Below are 22,632 nucleotides of genomic sequence, written 5' to 3' on the forward strand. Positions count from 1 at the left end.
GTTAACTTCATATATTAACGTATTGGTTAAAGTGGTATCAAAGCGGGTGATCCGCGCAGTGAGGACGCAGCAAAGACCGCGCGCTGAGAGGGGCCGCTTCAGCCTAGAATCCGTTCGGACGAAGGACGAGTCCAAAAACTCCTCCCCCTGTTTCCCCCCTCCCTCAAAAATGGAACATTCCAGGGTTCCCCCTCTCTCCCCCCCTTTCCCGGCCTACGTCATCCACTCACCCGGAAATGGCGGTGCTGACGTTTCTTTCTCTTCCGGGGCGGGCTCGGCCTTCTCAGTAGCCCGGCGTCCCTCCGTCCCAGTTGGCCTGGGTTCCTTCTGGAGGCTTCGTTGACGGGGAGCGACTGCGCATGCGCGCCCGTGCCCTGCTTTTCTCCCTCTCGGAGGAAGCCTTGTGGGGTCCCCTCCTGAAGGTCAGAGGTAAGTCGCGAGGGGAGGGGAGGGGGGTGTTGCTATGGAGACTGAGGGAGGGAGGGGGACTGGGCGCCATTTCGGGATGGGGCGCAGGGCGGCCAGGTGTGTCCTCCTCCCCGCTGTGGAATGGAGCACCTTCCAGGCGGGAAATGGAGGACCTGGCCAAAGAAGAGCTTTGGAAAACTCACTAGTATCAGTTTAAATCGTGTCTCTTAGTCCTGTTAAAATGGAGGACGTTTTGACATTCCTGCTGGACCCAAGGCTGAAATGGAGGACGTGCCTGGTCCCCCCCCCACCCTTGCCTATTAGCCACAGTGACCATGAACTGGCCATTTCCCAACCTGGGGCAACACCAAAAAGAACCTGTAAAGGTTAATGCATGCTGCTGAATCAGGCTCAGAATGGAGGACGTTTTGGAAACACTTCCTGGACAGAAGGTTGAAATGGAGGATGTGTCCTGGAAAAGGAGGACGTGCCTGGTCACCCTGCCTATTAGCCATAGTGACCATGAATGGCCTTGTGTGTGTCTTGCATGCCTTCATGTTATTTTCCTATCTATGACAGCGCTAAGAAGAACCTCTAAAGGTAAATGTATGCTGCTTAATCAGGCTCAAAATGGAGGGCGTTTGGGAAACTCTTCCTGGACAGAAGGTTGAAATGGAGGGCATGTCCTGGAAAAGGAGGACAAGTCTGGTCACCCAGGCTCTTAGCTGTAGTACCCAACAGTTTTGTAAACTGCTCTGAGAGCATTTCTAATGAGTGGGGTATAAATACAGTTCATAATAGTAATAGTAATAATACAGTATGTCTTTATTTCAGTTAGTCTCAAAGGTGCTACAAGATCTCTCTACATAATAATAATAATAGTGCCTATGATCTGACTGTGTGTGTGTGTGTGTGTGTGTGTGTGTCTTTCTTGTGTGCCTTCATGTTATTTTCCAACTTATGGCAACCCTAAGGAGATCCTATAAAGGTGAATTCCTGCTGCTTAGGCTCAAAATGGAGGACGTTTTGGAATTTCTCTTGGACAGAAGGCTGAAATGGAGGACATGTCCTGGAAAAGGAGGATGCCTGGTCACCCTGGGTTGGGGACTCTGGATGTGGGGATGCCCTCAGCTCAGGACCAAGAAGGTCGAGAGACCGGAGATGACACCAGTTTGACACCACTTTTGAGAGCTCCAGCTCCAACCTATAGAATCCTGGGATTTGTATTATTATTATGAGTGTAAGGCACACAACAACAATAATTATTAAAATACCAGTTCGTTTGAATGCCCACTCAGCCATAGAAGCCCACTGATTGACCTTGGGCAAGTCACACTCTCTCAGCCTCAGAGGGAGGCAAAGGCAAAACCCATTCTGAACAAATATTGGCAAGAAAACCCTACGACAGGTCTGCCTTAGAGTCATCCTAAGTCAGAAACAACTTCAAGGCGCACAACAACAAAAGGGTCTTTAGCCTTCTCTGCCAAAGAGTGTTGGTGCCTCACAAAACTACAAATCCCAGCCTTCTGTAAAATGAATCCAGGGCAGCTAAAGTGCTGTCAAACTGCATTATTTCTACAGTGTAGATGCACCCTGAGGCTGTTGTGTGCCTGTCTGCACTAGGTTGCTTCCTAGAGCCCTGGGGTTGGTGTGGTGTAAAATGAGAGTATCCTCCACCCTCCAAATGAGAATCACAACTTCCCAAATAATATTTTCCAAATTTCTAACATTGCGGAGAGTGAGGTGCTGAAAATCACTCAAACTCTGTATCTGTTGTGTTTGTACTCCCTTGGTACCTTTGCCTGCCCCTTTTCTTTGGATGCTTAAACCCTATTTCTGAATGTTAGAAATTGGGGGGATTTAAGAAAAAAATCATTCTGTAGGGTACAATTCTTATTTGAGGAGAATGTCCTCATTTTGTGCCCCCCCCCCCACGTTATAGTTACACATTTGGCTTAGGATTGCTATAGAATAGATTTTGTGGTTTTTTTTAAAAAAAAGAGAGAATTGTAATGTTTTGCTATATGTTTTCTCCTTCCTGTGGATGGTGGTGAACTACCGTATATACTCAACTATAAGTCGAGAAATTTATGCCCCAATATTGACCCTAAAATCTGGGGCCGAATTATACAAGGGTCAATACAGTTACCATGGCTTGAGATCGACTGGAGGACAGTTAACAACGACAACAAACAGTAATAATGATCATAAAGCGCCTTTAAAAAGTAGCCCTGATGTCCCACTCTCCGTGCCTCGGCAGCGCTTGCTGAAAGAGCTGCAAGGCGCCAGTGTGAGTGTGCTGCATAGAGTGATTCCCTTCTCAATCCTATCTCCAAACTTTTCTTTCTCCTCTTTGCATTTCCCCTTTTTCCCTCCATTTGCAAACTGATCTCCAAACCTTGCCTCTTCTTTGCATTTCCCCGTTTTCTCTCCGTTTGCAAACTCATCTCCAAACCTTGCCACTTAGTTGTATTTCAGACCACTTGCAAGCTGATCTCCAAACCTTTGCTTCTCTTCCTCCTCCTCCTTGCGTTTCCTCTGAAAACCAAGCTGCTCTTTTCCCCCCTCCACTTCCACTTCGAAGCCAACCTTAAAATCTGTCTCCTAAATTCTGCCCTCGACTTATCCACGGGGCATATAAAAATCCAAGATTTTGATCCTAAAACCTTCCCTCAACTTATACATGAGGTCGACTTGTACACGAGTATATACGGTAGATGTCAGCATTAATTGCCTATTTCTGTCTTGCTTCCTTCTTGGGTGCATTCTCATATTGCACTTTGTGACATTATCTCAAAAGGCTATTTTCTACATTTATTTCACTTTACAGTGGTACCCCGGGATACGAATGCGCCGGGTTACGAATTTTTCGGGATACGAAAAAATCCCATAGGGATTTATTGCTTCAGCTTACGAAGGTTTCTTCGGGTTACGAAAAAACCGCGGCGCTATTTTCCGCCACCGGAGGGCAGCAGAGAGCTATTTTTCCATTAGCGCCTATGGGAATTCAGCTTACGAAGGTATTTCGGGTTACGAAATTAACCGCGGAACGAATTAATTTCGTAACCCGGGGTACCACTGTATTGGTGTTTACTCTCACACACCACTCTTATGATGAAAATGACAACACAGGAAGGCTTTATAGCCCTGACTGTTAGGCATAAAATCTTTCCTTTATTTGTTCAGAAAACTTTACAGGTATATCATATTCTTTAATGGTATTATTCAAAATTGCCACTCACAGACTCATTTAGAGAGTTGTTAAAACAATAAAACAGCAGAGTAGCAAGCAGCAGGAGAACTGAGCAAGCTCACAGAGTTTACAAACATCACCTAGGTGAGTAAAATGTGAACACTGAAGAAACATAGATGGATGGGAAGTGAATCTCTCTTTGGAGAGCACTTCATAAATAGGGTGCTACAATTGGCCTCTAAAGTGGACACACTTAGGAAAAGGTATTTGGAGATGACATCAGTAAGGAAGCAGATTATTGTGAGAATAGATGGTTCTTCGAACATAATGTACAAAGAAACGAGACCTGTTTCATGGTCACTCTAATGGTAGTATCAAGTTCCAAATCCTGAATACTATTGTTACTTGATTACAGCGGTTCCCAAACTTTGCTCCTCCAAGTGTTTTGGACTTCAACTCCCAGGAGCCCTACTCAGCTTGGTCAACAGTCAGGAATCCTGGGAGCTGAAGTCCAAAACCTCTGGAGGACTAAAGTTTGGGAATCACTGTTTTATTGTGAACCGTGGTCCAAAACACACTGTAGAAATAATCTAGTTTGAGACCACTTTAACTACCCTGCCTCCGTGCTAGGGAATCCTGGAAATTGTAGTTTATTGTGGCACCAGAACTCTGAGAAGAGAAGGCTAAGTGTGCCACAAAACTACAGTTCACAGGCTTCCCTAGCATTGAGGGCAGGCAGTTAAAATGGTCTCAAACTAGATTATTTCTGCAGAAGGTTTTGGACCTTTGGCCATTTTTTAGGATTCCTTTCATATCATTGAGAGACCAGCTGTGTCTGTTACTCAAATACAGGTGGTGATGCTTCCTTACTATTAATTCTGTGTGCTAACTTCATATATTAAAATGAAACCAAATATGAAATCAGCTGAATCTCCCTAACATTTGCTCCATTTGAAATAGTGCCTGTGTTCTAGTAGTCATGACCAACTCAACTCAACATCCGTCAAGTAAGAAAGTTTCTGTACTATACCAGATTGACTCAAAGTGGTCCATTTAGTTATTCTGCTCTGAATTTGAGATGTTTGAATTTCCCTGATGTGGAAAATATTTCAAATTTATTATGCAGAGTGGAATAAATATTCCATAATAACATTTCTGTACTTCCTGCTTGAGAAGCCTTGTATCTGGGATTTTCCAAGACCACGGTATAATAACAAAAACCAGGGTACACTCAAGATCTTTGGAAAATGAAGCGAGCCATGCAACAACTAGAGCGCCACTGGCGGAAACACCAACGCTTATCTGACAAGACGCTCCTAGGAAACCTTTTAGTTTCCTACAGTGGCAATCGATGCAGCAAATAACTTGTTCTGTGCTTGCACGCATTGCATCCGCAGAGTCTCATCCAGCAGAGCTATTCAAGGTGCATAGAAAGCTAATCCAACTGCCTCCCACCCCGAACGTATTACTAGAATCAACAATGGCCTGCTGTGACGCATTCAATGACTTCTTTGCCGATAAGATCTCTCAGATAAGGGTCGATCTGGATGCCGGCATTAAAACAAAGACTATGAGAGAGGTATCCAGTGACTCCGCGGACTGCGTTAGCCTGGATCGTTTTGAGCTTGTGAGTACCGATGCAGTGGACAAGCTCCTTGGATGTGTAAGGAGGATGACCTGCCCTCTCGATCCCTGCCCATCTTGGCTGACCGTTCAGGGAGGAGATGCTGTAACATCACTGCATCAGACTATAATAAATGCATCCCTAAGAGAGGGGAAATTTCCATCCGTACTTAAACATGCAGTGGTTAAGCCACTCTTAAAAGAAACCCTCTCTAGATCCACTGATAAGGAACAACTATAGGCCAGTCTCTTTACTACCATTTTTGGGCAAGGTGATCGAGAGGGCAGTCGCCTTCCAACTCCAGACTGTCTTCGATGAAGCCGATTATCTGGACCCATTTCAAACTGGCTTTAGGGTGGGATATGGATTTGAGACTGCCATGGTCGCCCTAGTCGATGATCTCCGTCTGTGCATCGAGAGGGGAAGTATGACCCTGTTGGTGCTCTTGGACATCTCAGCAGCATTCGATACCATTGACCGTGGTATCCTTCTGGAATGCCTGAGGGAGTTAGGTATTGGGGGCACTGCGCTCAAGTGGTTCCGTTCCTACCTCTTGGGCAGAATCCAGATGGTGATGCTGGGGCACAGTTCTTATAAAAGAGAACTGACATCTGGCGTCCGTCAGGGTGCCATTCTGTCCCCCATGCTTTTTAACATTTACACGAAGCCGCTGGGAGAGATCATCCGAAGACATGGGGCACGGTGTTATCAATATGCTGATGACACCCAGATTCACTTCTCTATGTCTTTGACTGCTGCAGTGACTAAGGATGACATCTCTCCTCTGAATGCCTGCCTTGAGTCAGTAATGGGCTGGATGAGGGAAAACAAGCTCAAGCTGAATCCAGAGAAAATGATAGGTGCCCCTGGTCCGGGGAAGGAGATTTCCCAACCCATCCTTGATGGGGTCACACTTCCCCTGAAGAATGAAGTTTGCACTTTGGGAGTGCTCCTGACTCGTCTCTACAATTGACATCTCAGGTGGAGGCAAGAGCCAGGAGTGCATGGTGTCAGCTTCAGCTGATACGCCAACTGCATCCCTACCTGGCTCAGGGGGACCTTGAAACAGTAGTACATGCACTGGTAATCTCTCGTTTAGATTTCTGTAATGCGCTCTACATGGGGCTACCTTTGTATCAAGTCGAAAGCTCCAACTGATTCAGAATTCTGCAGCCAGACTGATCACCAGGACACTGAGATCAGAGCACATTACACCGGTGTTGAAATCTCTACATTGGCTGCCAATTAGCTTCCGGGCACAATACAAAGTGTCGATTATTATCTATAAAGCCCTACATGGCCGGGGCCCGAGTTACTTAAGAGAACGCTTCTCCCTACATAATCCGCCCCGCACGCTCAGAACATCTGGCACAAAAATATTAGAACACCCCAAAACTAGATTGAAAACTACCTCTTGTAAAATGGTTTCTGCGATGGCCCCTAGACTTTGGAACAACTTACTGGAAGAGATCTGTCTTATACTTTCTTTGGGAGCCTTCAGGAGGGCATTGAAGACGGATCTCTTCTGGCAGGCCTATCCAACAGATCTTCCTCTAATCTGATTTTGAATATCTGAATATGATGACTCAATTCTTACGACTGTGAGCAATTCTGGAACTACTCTTCCCTTTTTGTTTCTGATTGAAGTATTTTGTATTGTCTATGTATTTTATGATGTTTTTATTGCTGTAATCCCGCTTCGATCTGAAGAGAGAAGCGGGAGGTATAAATAAATTTTATTATTATTATTATTATTATTATTATTATTATTATTATTATTATATAGTACTAACAGTTTAATCCTATAAACACCTCAGTGCATAGCATCAGATCCAAATTAGTTGTTGTAGTACTTCAGCCTTGGAAGGGCCAATCTCATTTTTATGGTCTCATTCATATCCAACTTAGATTCATATCCAAGAAGATCTTTCTCAGGATTAAACTGGAAAATAAAAATATTGTTTAATTTATTCCCCAGATCTATGCAGGAAATGTATCTCACTAGCTGCTTGTTTGTTGGGGGGGGGGGGAACCCCTGTTTAGAGTGTACAGTTCTGTTAAATGTGGTTATTTGCATTCACTGAAATTTGAACCCTTAATTGTGGGGTGGACCCCCAGAAGCCTCTCAAAGCCTCCAGATCCCCCAACTTGTTTTGGGTTGGTTTGGGGGCAGTGTTTTGCCCCAAACCACCCCAAATATCCCCACCTGAAAGGCAACAGTTTGCTTCCCTGACCTCCAGACCTCTATTGCCCACGTTAATTCAGTTCAGTTTTTATTACAACCATAGACAAGCACAGGTAAAAGGGGATACAGAATAAAAGAAGGTAAAACATGGTAAAAACACAGGTTAAAACAGTATTTAAAATATATTTTAAGATTCCAGTGTAGCAAGACAAGCTTGGTACTAGTCTGCTATGGAGGTCATTGCCTGACAAATTTTATCCACAGCTATACAGAATTTGGCAATTTTATGTGTTGTTATCAAGGTTGATATCCAAAACCAACAGAGAAGTGTAAAATTGACTGGTGTGTCCTTGGTATTTATGCAGTTTTCACGTTAATTCTTGAACATCGTTGTATGTTACCTGCACTAATTCTTAACCCAGTTCTTGGTATCACGTATCCAATAGAAGTAAAGTGTCTAGATCAAGGGTAGCAATAGTGCCACTCTATTCTGCTTTGGTCAGGCCTCACCTGGAATATTGTGTCCAGTTCTGGGCACCACAATTCAAAAAGGATATGGAGAAACTGGAGCATGTCCAAAGGAGAGCAACTAAAATGGTGAAGGGTCTGGAAACCATGCCCTATGAGGAACGTCATAGGGAGTTGGGTATGTTTAGCCTGAAGAAGAGAAAGTTAAGAGGTGATATAATAGCCCTGTTTAAATATTTGAAGAGATGTCATATTGAGGAGGGAGCAAGCTTGTTTTCTGCTGTTCCAGAGACTAGAACACGGAACAATGGATGCAAACTGCAGGGAAAGAGATTCCACCTCAACCTTAGGAGGAACTTCCTGACAGTAAGGGCTGTGGAACAAACTCCCTTGGAGTGTAGTGGAGTCTCCTTCCTTAGAGGTCTTCAAACAGAGGCTGGATGGCCATCTGGCAGGGATGCTTTGATTGTGATTTCCTGCATGGCAGGGGGTTGGACTGGATGGCCCTTGCAGTCTCTTGCAACTTTGTGATTCTATGATCCAGTGATATTAACTTTTTTTTAGTATTTTAGTGTAATGCTTGAATTTTAATGATAAGTTCCAAAACTTAAAATATCAATTACAGTGGTACCCCGGGTTACGAATTTAATTCGTTCCGCCGCCACGTTCGTAACCCGAAAATCTTCGTAAGCCGAAAAAGCCATAGGCGCTAATAGCGAAAGCCGCGATTTCGTGCGAAAAAGCGCCGAAAAGCACCAAAAATTTTTTCGTAACCCGAAATAACCTTCGTAACCCGGAACAGTTTTTTTCAATGGATTTTTTTCGTAACCCGGAAATTTCGTAAGGCGGCGCATTCGTATCCCGGGGTACCGCTGTAGTTTTCTGTGCAATGGCAGTAATCTACAAGCTGGCGGGGGGGGGACTATTTAAAAAACCCTATACACATGGTGGTGGTCTTCAATTCCCAACAGAGAAATATACAACTGTATTGTATAGCCTTATATTAGCATTTTCCCTTCCGTCCTCTGTGTGTGTTTGTATATAGAAATGTGTATTTTAGATTGTACCCCTTTGGTAAGGCTGGCTTTTTTTTTTTTTTTTTTTTTTTGGTTGATTGGTGTTTGACTTGTAACTCTGTACAAGCAATATGTGCATTGGTAGTGTTATGTAAACAGCATCAATAATATTATTGCAGATAGAGGCTATTAAATGTAATTATTTGTCACTTTGTTATTTAGCAGTCATTAAATCCAGGAGACTATATAGTCTCTTACATACTTTGTATAGTATATGTTAGAACTATTTTCATTGTATTGCTCTCAATATCATTAAATTAAAATACTTTTAGATTTCCTACCTTACATGAAAGTCTTGTACAACACAAAGTCCTGTATGGACTTAAAAATTTGATACGTCAGTAATATCCAACAAGTTAGTAAAACTAACATGCAGAATTTAAAAAAAAGATACAAAGGTAGACAGGAATGTTATCCAAGTTAATATGTCCACATTTTAAAAATCCATTTTAACCTGAACATTACAGAGCCTTGGTGCCCTCACTAAGAAAATCCTGTCTTACTAGTTACCTAGTCACTTTCAAATGAGGAAGACACTCAGAGTGGAACATATATAGAAGATCTTAAGATGGGGCCCGACAAGCTCAAGTATGTACAGTTAAGTAAGGCTGCCAGAAAAACTGGAGTAGATTTTTGATTCAATATCTTGTGTTTTGAATGCAAGAGTTTTCCACCTCTCCCTTTCATGAATGCTACACATCTGGCAAGGCAGGCCATACTGTATTCAATATCTTTCTGATGTCAGTCCATACTGTGTTGTACTGAGCAGCAATAGCTGCAGCTGAGAACCCTTTACATCTCCAGTCTTCTTCCTTCATCCTGGGAATGTATTCCTTCCAAATATGTACCAGTCAACCATTTCATTTTAATTTCAAGTACATTTTTAATACAAGATAGGGTTGCCTTGTAAAATGAATGGGAGAAGTCAAAGAGGAGGTTCAAGTCTGCCTTTTACTTCTGCTTCTTTCCTTTTGTGTCAGCACTAGTAAAGCCTCTCTGCTTGTAGTTGTCTTTTTCTTCTGACTACCTTTTTCACTCCAGAGAAGGGATGGGTGGGGAAGAGCAGCTTCCCTTTTGTCATCTAGCAACTACCGGTAGTTAAACCAAGAAATGAAGAAAAGGCAAGGTTATAAAGCGAAATGTCTCAGGAAAGGAAAAAGAAAGAAACCGGAAGCAAATTCCCTTGGGTTTTAAAAAGAGATGTTTGTAGTGCCGGGATTTGCCAAGGAAGGGGAGGCAATGTTACATTTTCAGAAGGAGACCTGCAGATGACTCAGGAATTAAACAGAACTATCTCCCATATTGAGAGCCGGTGTGGCATCATGGTTTGAATTTTGGGCTGTTATTCTGGAGATCAGGGTTTGATTCCATTGCTTGACCATGAAACCCAATGGATGACCCTTGGGCAAGTCACATGCTCTCAGCCTCAGGGACGGCAATGGCAAACCACCTCTGAACAAACTGTGCCAAGAAAACCTCATGATACAGTAAGCTTGCCTTAGGATCACCGTAGGTCAAAAATGTTATGAAGGCACATAACACAAAAGAGGAGCAGACTGCCACTTTCTCTGTGGGAAGGCAAAGGCATCCCATATGTTCAGAAGCACTTTTATTGTATTGTTGCTGTCTAGTAGGTTTTTGGGATTTTTTGTCTCTTAAGCCCAGACATAATTCTCAGACTCTTTATACCGTAGTGTGGGTCCTTGTCATCATAATATCTCTTATCTAGAAATGGCTTTAGTTAGTAAACCTGCCAAAGCTAGTAAGAAGTACACCCCTCTTCATGTGAGGTTGCCTGAACTTCCCCTGACAAAGTTGAATCTAAGAATTTCAGTTTTCATACAGCTTAAAAAGACTTGGACCAAATTCTTGATCCGTTTGTTCAGTTTCCACCTGTAAAGTCATAATTATGTACATGTTAAGTTCTGTGCTCTTTGTAAATGTTTGCCCTCTGATTTTATCTTGCTTGTAGGGAGCCAGTTCCAGATGCCCCGCAATGGATGAGGACAGTCAGGATGAGTTTATAAACAAGAATGCTGCAGTAGGCAAAGTCAAAAGAACAAATGCATTGCTCTTCAGTGATGCTGGTAAATGAAACTGTTCAGTTATTTTTTTAAAAACTGCCTTTGCTTCCTAATTTTAGGCATTTACAACAAGAAATCTCACTAAGCTTGTTCAGTTTGGAAATATTTCCATAGCTTTACAGTTGTACATTTTTATGTGTCAGCATAATTTTATTTCCTAGTCAGTTTAATGTTTGTGTTTTGAGAGCAACAGCTCTACTTTAATTGAAGCCATTAATTTATACAAAAACATCAGTGATTGTCATTTAAACATCAAGAATATGCAGCTTCATGATCCTCAGTTTAATTTGACTAAACTATTAATCTTGATCTGTCTTTTTCCTGATGTGTGTGTGTGTATGAGGGGTGACCCTGTTCATTTTTGTTACTGACCTCACCCAACACTGGCTTTGGCACTTATCACTGCCATTATGGGCCTGTCAACAGATTACCCTCAAGGAAATGTGGCTTTTCAGGGAAAAAAAGTTTTAAAAAACCTTACTCATTCTTTCCCGCATACCAGTGCTATTTATATTTAGCAATCAGGGGCTTCATATGTGACTTTAAATAGTCAACATGGATGTGGATAATTTGTTTCCATGAAGTCAACTTTAGATTGTAAGCCTGAGGGCAGGGAACCATCTAATTAAAAAGATTGTATGTACAGTGCTGTGTAAATTTACAGCGCTTTCTAAATAAACATTAATAATAATAATAATTTCAATTTATGGCAATTCTAAGTCTCCCACTTATGAACAGTCCTGCTCAAGTCCTGAAAGCTCAGCGCTGTCGCATCCTTGATTGAAACTGTAATATATCCGTCCTCTTTTCCTACTGCTTACTTAATATTATTGTCTTTTCCAATAGGTTCTGTGTTCTCCAAAATATAATTGTCTCAGTTTAGTCATTTTGGCTTCTAGGGAGAGATCAGGCTTGATTTGCTCTAAGATCCATTCATTTGACTTAGCAGTCCATGGTATCTGTAAAACTTTTCTCCAGCACCACATTTCACATGAGTTGATTCTGTGAAGTCGAAGGCTTTCATGGCCAGCATCCATAGTTTTTGTTGGGTTTTTCGGGCTATGTGGCCATCTTCTAGAAGATCTTCTAGAACATGGCCACATAGCCTGAAAAACCCACAAAAAACTATGAGTTGATTGTCTTCCTATAAACTTTATTTGGGATGTATATAGCCAAAAGGTATAGCTGTTACTGGTAACTTTTCACGGGACTTTGTTGTACTACTTGGGTAGAAAAGCAGTAATGCCTATTTTTGCTACTCTCTTTTAGACAGGAGAGGGAAGGGAATAATAACTTTTTTGTCCTAGAAAGCTGAATAAAGTGATAGGAATTACTATATGAATTTTCCAAATATCATGTGTTTATATGTTTTGCCTACTTTCATTTTGTTTCTGCTGTTCATGGAGTAAGGACAAGGAAACCTTTACACCAGACTCTATTTGTTTAGAATCCTGCACTAGCTCACACATTTTCCATTTCTGCAGCCATAAGAACTCAAAATCTGTGACTTTCTGTTTTGAAAAAAATAAAAGACCAATGCGTAGGATAGTGAATTGTGTTTATTAGAGCATGTTCCATATTAGAGCAATTGGATCATACCTAGCCACCAGTAATACACAGCATTGTATGTGTGATGTGTAAAGGGGCCTGGCAGGAGAGGGGCATGCTTAATGCAGCCTCCCCAGCCCTCTGGAGGACTGCTCCAGCTTGCACACAGTCCCAGCTGTTTTGGGGGCCTGGTAGGAGAGGAGCATACTTAATCCAGCCTCCCCAGCCCTCCAAAGGCCTGCTCCAACCTGAGAGGAATGTTATTATTCTTATTATTAGTTTAATGCTTGAGGGAGTAAGTCTCTTATTGTTATTGCTCTCTTATATTTTGCATTGTACCATATTTTTGCTTTCAGGAGAGAGTTAGATATTTTCAGTTTGATTGTTATGTCTATTTTTGTTGTTATCTGCTATGGATTTTTTTGCCATTTACTGCTATTGTGATTTGTTGTTATTTTTGTGGTTGTTATTTTGCCATGATTACTGTTATTTTGCCATGTTATTGTTATTTTGACATGATTATTGTTATTTTGCCATGTATTCTGGGGATTAATTTTAAGTTGTATTGATTTGCTATGTTAATTGTCACGTAGTTTTATTGCTATTATTGTTGTTATTTGCTATGTAGTCTTTTTGTTATTCATGGTTATTGTGAATTACTATGGTTTTTTTATTCTATTGTTATTGCTATGTATTTTTCTCACTGTTGTAACTCATCCGGATTCTTTGTGATTGGGTGGGCTGTAAATAAATAATTTATTATTATTTCATTATTATTTAAAGAAGAAGCAGGTATTGTTGGTCCTTGATTATTTCTAATATCAATTCTTAGAAGGGACAGTAACCACAGCTACCACTTGATATTGGTACAGTTACTAATAGTTGTATAATTTAGGTTTATTATCATTTGTACTGATTTACTCATGGTCATACACACAATAGTGGGAGAGGAAATGCTGAATCTTCATGCATTATAGGTCCTCTAGAAAGAAAAAGGCTTTCTATTATCCCCTCTGTTGTATGCCGCCCGGATTCCCAGTGATTGGGCGGCATATAAATAAATCCTATTATTATTATTATTATTATTATTCTGTTTGTTTTTTCTTTGCTCAATGTGTTGGAGATGAGCACTCATGCCCTGTTCTGCTCTTGTTTGGTCCTGTTGTTCAGAAGAAAGCAGCAATGGCAGTAGTGCAGATTCAGATGACACAGGCAGTGGGGAAGATGATACTGATGAAGATGGAGTTGAACAGGATGAAGAAGGTGAAGATGAAGATCTAGAAGGTGGTTACAATAAGCATGTTTGTTATTACTTAATGCTATAACGTTGACTTCTACCATTCTTTAGAACATGGGTCGGCAACCTGCGGCCCGAGGCTTTTTAGCTGGGCCGCGGCGCAGCAGGCGCCGCCGAATGCAGCATTTTGCTCTCTGGGCGCCGCCATTTTTTCTCCCAAAATGGCGGCGAAGTCGCGTGAGACTTCGCCGCCATTTTGGGAGAAAAAATGGCGGTGCCCATAGCGGTGAAGTCTCGCGCGATCACAAAAGGTCGCGCGAGACTTCACCGCTATGGGCAGCGGGCCTTTAGGAGACCCGCTGCCGCCCCAGGAGTCCCCAAATGGGGCTCCGGAGGCGGCAACGGGCCTTTAAGAGACCCACTGCCGCGCTGGAGTCTCCAAACGAGGCTCTGGAGGCGGCAGCGGGCCTTTAAGAGACCCGCTGCCGCCCCAGGAGTCCCCAAACGGGGCTCCGGAGGTGGCAGCGGGCCTTTAGGAGGCCCGCTGCCGTCCCTGGGAGTCCTCCAAGGGCCTCGGCGGGGGGTCTCTTAGGGGCCCACTGCCGCCCCTGGAGTCCTCCAAGAGGCTTCTGGCGGCGGCAGGGGGTCTCTGAGGGGCCCGCTGCCGTCCCTGGAGTCCTCCAAGAGGCCTCCGGCGGCGGCAGGGGGTCTATTAGGGGTCCTCCAAGAGGCCTCCGGCGGCGGCAGGGGGTCTCTTAGAGGCCCGCTGCCGTCCCTTGAGTCCTCCAGTGCTGGCGGCCCCCGCCGGCTTTTTTGCCAGCCTCTGACGGGGCCTGGGGCCCTGTCAGGGGCCGGCAAAGAGGTGGAGGCCTCCAGCGCTGGCGGCCCCCACCGGCTTTTCTGCCGGCCTCTGACGGGGCCTGGGGCCCCGTCAGGGGCCGGCAAAGATGGGGAGGCCTGGCCCCTGGAGGGTGGAAGCTCCGCCCCGGCACGCGGCCCTGCCCCTCGAGGGTGGAAGCTCCACCCCCGGTGTGCGGCACCGACCCCGGAGGGTGGAAGCTCCACCCCCGGCTTCGGCCCCCCAGTCGCCTGAGGGAAAGCAACCCGGCCCCCGGCTCAAAAAGGTTGCCTACCCCTGCTTTAGAAAGACTGAGCAACTTGTTGAACTGTAGAACAGATGCAATATGGAGAACTCAGCTAATATGTGTAAAACTTTGGTAGTAATAATATCAGGGCAGAGGTGCCCCATTCTTTCAAAGATAAGGAGCATTCTATTGGTCATCTCCCTTACAAATACAGTAATGCTATAGAAGGAGTTCAGCTAACACACAGTGACTGGTCTCAGGTCAACCAGTGAAATTTGTATCTGAACAGCTCTTGTGTCTTGATGTTCTGACCTTTATACCAAACTGGATTTTACTGTGCAGTTTCTAATAAACATTATGTATTTATTTGTGTGGCTTCCTGTACAGATCAAAGTGTACATTGGGTGAGCAGGTTGTGGAGGTCCATGGGATAAGTTTCTGCTTTACTGGGTATTGCAGCCATATTACTCTAAGGCTGTCATATTGACAGTAGTATTTCAAAAATTTGTTCAGCTTTTGCTTCTCTTCAGAGTTGTACAACATTCCAATCCAAAATGTGCTGTGTGGAATTAAATAATAGACAATTTTTTTCCATTGTTTCTTAAGATTCTGAGGAGGAGGAAGAGGAAGGTGAAGATGAAATGGCTACTGAGCAACCATGTTCAACTAAAGCAAAACCACAGTTTAATGGAGGAATTGAATCATCTTCTGATGAAGATGCTGAAAACTGCCCAATATGCCTCAATACATTCAGGGATCAGGCAGTTGGAACACCAGAGAACTGTGCCCATTACTTCTGTTTGGACTGTATAGTTGAGTGGTCTAAAGTAAGAGTTTATTTATTTTTTTAAAATAAAAAGCCTGAGTGTCTTGGCTTTCTAATGCATGTGTCTCTATATTAACATCCTCTGGGGATAGTACTTTAGGAGTGATCCCCCAAAATTTCCTCTGTGGGGCTTGTGAAATGGAGAGGGTATAACCAGGGGTTTACCTCTTAAGTTGTTGTTGTGGTATAGTAGCTTGTACTTGGAGTCAAGTACAGTTGTTGGGTAGCAGTGGATAGAATATGTTTTACTTCTAAAAGCATTAAGAAAAAAAATAAAACTCCCAGTTTCAAGCTTCAACTATGTAATTGAACAAACTGTGTAGTGATCATTCAACATCACGTTAAAAATGCACATGTATAGTCATAAGCCCTTTGAAATAAACTGGTTGAGGTCACGTGCAGAATCAGTGTATAGTTTTGTCACAAACTGTCAGTTCAGAAGCTCTTATCATGTGTTGCCAACCCTTTCCTCTCCAGTAGTACAGTTGGCCCTCCTTATCCATGGATTTTTTATCCACAGATTCAAGCATCCACGGCTTGAAAATTTACAAAATAAGTATAAATTTCAAATAGCAAACCTTGATTTTCCATTTTATATAAGAGACACCATTTTTCTTTTTCATTGTATTTAATAGGACTTGAACATTCATGGATTTTGTTATTCACAGGGGGTCCTGGAACCAAACCCCAGTGGATAACAAGGGCCCACTGTAGTATATTAATTTGCTTTTATTGTCATTCTGTACATACAGTTTTGTTTTAATTTGCTCTGTATTCCATTTTTTTCCTAATGAGATTCAGACTTCACGATTTAGGATGGTGATTCATATGTGGCCGTTTGGGTCACATATAAACTGAACTAGTGACTCTAGCAAGGATCCACAAATTATGTGTTATCTTGGTAGACAGTTAAACACAGGTTGCTACTGATTGTTTCCTCTCATGAGTAAGCACTTACCATTACTTTTCTTTTTTGCAGAATGCCAACTCTTGTCCAGTGGATCGAATCATTTTCAAGTCTATCTGTGTTAGAGTACACTATGGTGGAGAAATCTTGAAGAAAGTATGTTTTCTGTTTATTAAAGGATAGAAAAACTCTGAATCCATATTTCATATGATTTATGCAGAACTTTTAAAAATAATTTTATATAACTGCGTTCTTTTTCTGCTTTCAGCTCCTAATTTACAGCATTTTGGGGTTTTGGGGTTTTTTTGGATTTAACTCTCTGCTGCCTTCCTGTTTCTGTTTTGAAACCTTTCTTAAATGGCATTATTGAAAAGAATCATCCAGTTGTATGGATTAATAACTCAGGGAAATGCCTGATAAATCAGGGGAAGGTTTACTGTTTTCAGGGCCCTGGTTTTAAGTAAATATTTTTGTAGCTTATGTCTGATGATCTAGTGAGCCTTTTTATATGTGGTTTTGTATACAGAGATCATTACACTTTTTTGCATGTTTTTTCTCTCCTTGTACTTTCTGTGGGATTATTGCTCTAGTGTCATCCCACTTTGAAAATGTCTTGGTTTATATTACTCTCATTGCACGTGATTTATTGTTTCATATTACACTCTGACTGCAATCATTTGTGAAAATAAAGTGGCTCAGATAAATCTGATAAAATGAACTGTTACATGAATGGTGGCTTAAATTGCTACTTACATTTCATGTTCCCAGTAATATAATAAAACAAAGCAAATATAAAACAAAAAAGTCCACACTCAGAGTGAATTAGACCAGTGCTACTCGAAGTGGTGATCCCTCGACTGGTGCCAGCCTTTGAGACATTGGTTACCAGTCCTTGGAGAGTTTCCAGAAAAGAAAGAAAAAAAAATACCAAATGGGTACAAATTTAGTGCTGGGAGGAAAAAACTGCCAATCTTCCCACATCCAATAGCTAGAGAACCACTGTATTATTCTGAAAAGATAATTTCTTAAATTGCTATAATCTGTTGCTACTGACATGAAGAGACAAAGTTTCCTGAGGATGTGCAACTTTGTTCAGATTCCAGTTCAGAATACAAAGTCTCAGGAAGATGAGGTGGAGGATGATCCAACTTTTTGTGAAGTATGTGGCCGAAGTGACAGAGAAGATCGTCTGTTGCTGTGTGATGGCTGTGATGCTGGGTAAGTTCCTACATTTTACTAAATGCTTTATAGTACTCTTAATTTGACCTGTAGCTGCGTCCTCCTCTTGTGTATACTGCTTATAATACTACAGAGTGACTATTCCCAGAAGCCTTATGTTTAGGGGTCATGTTCCCTTTGTCTACCACACAGTTTGCCAAACTCTCTTCCAGGTTGAGGATATTCACATATCTTCAGAAAATGCTAGTTAATCATTTTTAAGGCTTTTCTTCTTTTGGAAGATCTTAATTCTTGAGAGGTTGTTTACTTTTTTTTGTACGGCATTTTTTTGGTGCCAAAATAAGTTAAGAATTTGTTGGAAGTTGAGGTTTGCGCCAAAGCTCTAGAGATACTGTACTAATTCTATAGTATAGAATTAAATATCAATCATTCCATTTCTCTGTTCTTCCGTTGCTGTCACAGAGAGAGATGAGTCGTGAAACAAGGACAATCTATCTGCCTTGCTGAAAGAAAATGTGCTTTTTCCTCCTCTTTCCTCCTCACTGCTTTTCCTTTTGTATCATGTCTTTTAGAATGCAAGCCTGTTTTTACTGACTGTATGTAAGGTGCTCCCAGGTGTACTTTGGGTGAAGAGAGGGGATAAAAATACTTTAAATATCAGCAAATGATACACTCTTGGCTTTGGCAGTAATTGTGCACTCACACTTGCATATAGGATGGCTTTGCATCTTAGAGAAGAAAAGTGGTGGCATTTCTTCCACCCTTCTTCTTCTTAAGAATATACTGTGTGTGCATGTTTTTAGATACCACATGGAATGCCTTAATCCACCACTGAGTGAGGTACCTGTGAATGAATGGTTCTGTCCACCATGTACACCTGCAAATGCTACACCTGTTGATGTTGGTAAGTATTTTATTCATAATGTATTTTGAAACTTAGACTTGCAGAACAGAAAACAGTTTCTCTTTCTTCCCTAGAGCTTAAGCAACACTTTGAGGTGTTTAAAAACATTTTTACAGGGGCAATAATAAAAATGAGCAGTGCCAACACAATTACCTTTTTTTTCATGGTGTCACTTCAAGTAACATTGATGCGCTGATGTTCATTGCACAAAACTGTAAAATCTAGGGTTAACATACTGAGTATGTTGCATAGGTGGAAATAGCTTTATCTCAAGTTCCTTATTTAAACTAGCTTTTAGATCAGATTGTTGTCTTGAAATGAGAAACTTTCCACCGAGAATTCTAAATGAAAGAAATTGCTTGGCTTCAGAATCTTTGTAGGATTTGTTCTGGGGGTTAAGGAGAAGGCTTGGATTTAGCTTGCTAGAAAGATATTCAGATACTTGTTCAAGCACTGCTGACAACTTAAATACAGATCTTGTTTTAAGAAACAGATCATGTGAGTGAAGAGGAGGTTGCTTCCCTCATAGCTGATGTAATTCCTACTACCAGTCGACTGCGTCCTAATGTCCGAACTCGAGCTATAGCTAGAACACGTCAGAGTGAGCGTGTGCGGGCAACAGTGAACAGAAATCGGATAACAACTGCACAGCGAATTCAGGTATTGTGTGATCTAGAGGATGGAACAGATTTGACTATTGTCTCATCCATTGAGTATGTAGATAATAAATGTTTGTCAGTGTGAAAGAGCAAGTTTATGTAATGATAAACGTTATGACATTTAATCATAATGGGGCAAAATCTATTGAGAAGCAGTTATTTGCCAATCCTAGTGAAATACAGTTGGAGGCTCGCACTTATTCAAGCCCCATAGGCTTGAATGGAGCATGCCCCTGGGGGCACGCGGCATTGCAAATAGCAGAGGTCGCCCCTCTGCGTATATTCGAGGGCGCGGATCTCAGATGTGCGTATTAGGAGAAGCAACTGTATGTGGAAGCTGTATGAGAGCACTGCTTGAAATGTTACTTGATTTACGTTCATTTTTCTTAACTACTGTATACTTAAAATATACACTCTTTTGGAATGAGATGGATTGCATGTGAACAGAAGCAATATACTTGAATGGAATGAAATCCGATTATCAAAACCAGCATGAAATTCTGGACTGAGCTTTAGGAGTAACATGCATGCTATGGTTTTTGGAGGTATGTTGAACATCCCCAGAAACTGAGAGCATGATGGGAAAATGTTCAGGGTGGTTGTGATTAGCTTGCCTCCCTAGTCCACTCAAGTCTGTTGAACGTTGGACAAGCTTTCCCCCTATTTGAAGTATATACACTTTCTACAACAAACAGTGGTATACTTCAGTGGCACTGAAAGCTAAGCTGTTCTCATTCTGAAACAATGTCTGTCATCTCTTTCATATTAAACTTGAACAACAAGGAACTATTGACAAAGGAAATCTTGGTTTCTTCCTGTTAGATTTGACTTTATACAATAGCTAAAATTAAACATATAAAGAGGAAAGATTGTTGTGTTGTGTGTATATTGTTACCATGGATTAATATGAAAGTACAAGGGGAAGATATTCCTAATCTAGGTGGTGGTATCACAAAGTAATAGGCTAGTTATAAGATGTTTCAACATGATTTATATTGACATTTGTTTTTTGTGATAAGACAATAGTAATATCGATCTGATTCACCTTTTTTTAATTAACTTCCAAACCTAATGTGTTTGGAAATGGAATTGGTTTCCTGGAAGATAGTGAATGACAGGGAATCTTTTATTCTTGGTCAAAAGGAAAAATGGAGGGAGGGTTCTCTACTTTTGGATGTCATACAGCTTTATATTAGTTTTTGATAGTTATATGAGTAATTATGAATGTTGTGCTTGGTTTTAGCATGTACCAAGGTACTTTATGTCTTCCCTTCTTGATGAAACAATTGAAGCAGTTGCAGCAGGACTGAGCACAGCAGTTTACCAGAGACCATTGATTCCTCGGACCATTACCAAGAAGAAACGAAAAAGAGGTACTTCGCAGTTTGCAATAGTTTGACTTCTCAAGAGGCTTATACAGCTATATTGTTTCCCTTTTGTTTTATTCCTACAGTAGATTTATCCAAATTTGTAGTTTGGACAAGTGTGTGTCAAACTGGCTGAAGGTATCCCAGTGAACTTCATGCCAGAGCTGTGATTAGAACTGAAACGTCCTTATATCTTGTGTAAGACAGTAACTGCTTCTTTATCTGGCTACCATTTCCCCAGCAGACAGGGTCCTAACCTCCTGTATTCTGGGTTAGCTCCTCCCAATTTTCTCCTGTAGGCAGGGACAATAGAACAAAAGACCGGCCCCTATATAGGGAGGAGCTAGCCCCCCTGGACCTCAGTCTTGTTCCTGCCTACGCTCCTGCAGGACGTGTCTCTTCGAGCCAGCGAAGTTTTTCCTTTTGCTGAAAGCAGTTTGAGAGTTTTCTTGGCCTTCCCTTCTTTTCCTCTCTCCTGCCTTTCCCCCCTTCCTTGGTGGTGGCTATGGCAGAGGTCCCCAAGAGCTTAGGCTTCCCTAGCTCAGGGTCTGCCGGCTCAACAGAGGGAGCCGGCTTCAGAGGGAGACCCAGTAGGATGTGTTTGCTGTTGCTCTGCAACTTCTTCACTACAGCCATTCCAGTCCAAACACCATTGTCCACTGCCTTCTGAGGCTGGAAAAATGGACTTCCTAGTGTTTATGCCTTGTTTTCTGCTAGCACACATGCTCAGATTTAATATACCATACAGCTCCATATAGGGACTTACACTAGCCATCTATATGCCCACCTCATATATATATATATTCCAAAAAACACCAAATTGTGATTTTACTATTTTATATTAGAGTCTTCATTTTACTTTGCCATTATGTTTTATGTGACTTGAGCTTCTATGGATTTGGTATCCATGCAAAGTCATTAAACCAACTCCAGTGCATATCAAGGGCCTACTATTCTATTCAAAATTTAGGTTTGTTTTCCTGTGACAGATCTTTTTTGTGGAGCATGTTTTCTCCTCAAAATTAGATACCAGAGGGTTATCCATGCCAAGTCTTCTGTTACTGTTTCATGATTCCTTAATCAGCAGTTCATTCAGCCGAGAGACCCCTCAGCCTTCCTATAGGTTGATGATAGTCTGCTACATGGAGTTGGGCAATTTTTGAAGCCTCTAGGCAAGTTCATCCTTAGATGAAATCAGACTTAAGTCTGACAACAGGCCCTATTAGCACAGAGTGCATCCACGCTTCTGCATTGACTCACCAATGTCTGCGAGATAAAGGTTAATCCAGTGTCTCCCTTGCCTAACCATGGAATTAGTCTTATTTTACACAGGTACACAGATGTTCCAGTAAAGAACTGCACATTGTTTTGAAATAGTTGGTGGTCAGACATTAAAATTCCTCTTTCAGAGTGGTGAGTCTTCATTGCTACAAGTTAAATCACCTTAATATCACCTTCATTGCTATAACCAGTTGACAAGGTGATCAGTGATAGGGTGGAAGCTGCCATAGGTCCAGAGTAGATCAGGTTTTATTCTGATTGATCACATAATCCACCTTTTAGACAAGTTCTCATTGGCTGCTTCAGGTTTTCAGTGGCTGACCTGCTACAGTCTATCCAAAATGGCATTAAAAAGTGACTTAGACCCAACACGGTTATAAGGCAGGTGTCTGCTATCACATCAATTCTGCTCCATAAGAGAGTGGCTAGAATGCCGGCCATCCTTACATTAAGAGGTTATTGAGTGGAGTTTCCAACAGGGCCCAGCCCACCAGACATCGTTTTCCAACTTGGGACTTGCACATGGTCTTAAAGGCGCTGACAGTTGGGCCGTTCGAGCCCCTTCGGGAAGCCTCCCTCAAACACCTCTCCTTTAAGGTCA

At 42.0% G+C, this 22,632-nt stretch overlaps 1 protein-coding gene across 1 annotated transcript in view; it reads left to right on the forward strand.

The window, feature by feature from the left end:
- Positions 1-268: 268 nt before the first annotated feature.
- PHRF1 (PHD and ring finger domains 1) overlaps positions 269-22,632 on the forward strand; it is a 42,680-nt gene continuing 20,316 nt past the window's right edge. Inside the window, 8 exon segments of the mRNA XM_042453271.1 lie at positions 269-429; positions 13,757-13,870; positions 15,515-15,735; positions 16,714-16,797; positions 17,738-17,859; positions 18,624-18,724; positions 19,212-19,384; positions 20,627-20,756. Of these exon segments, the coding sequence (XP_042309205.1) occupies positions 360-429; positions 13,757-13,870; positions 15,515-15,735; positions 16,714-16,797; positions 17,738-17,859; positions 18,624-18,724; positions 19,212-19,384; positions 20,627-20,756 (1,015 nt within the window). The 5' untranslated portion in view covers positions 269-359.

This window comes from Sceloporus undulatus, chromosome 1, assembly GCF_019175285.1.
Source record: "Sceloporus undulatus isolate JIND9_A2432 ecotype Alabama chromosome 1, SceUnd_v1.1, whole genome shotgun sequence".
Taxonomy (NCBI): Eukaryota; Metazoa; Chordata; class Lepidosauria; order Squamata; family Phrynosomatidae; genus Sceloporus; species Sceloporus undulatus.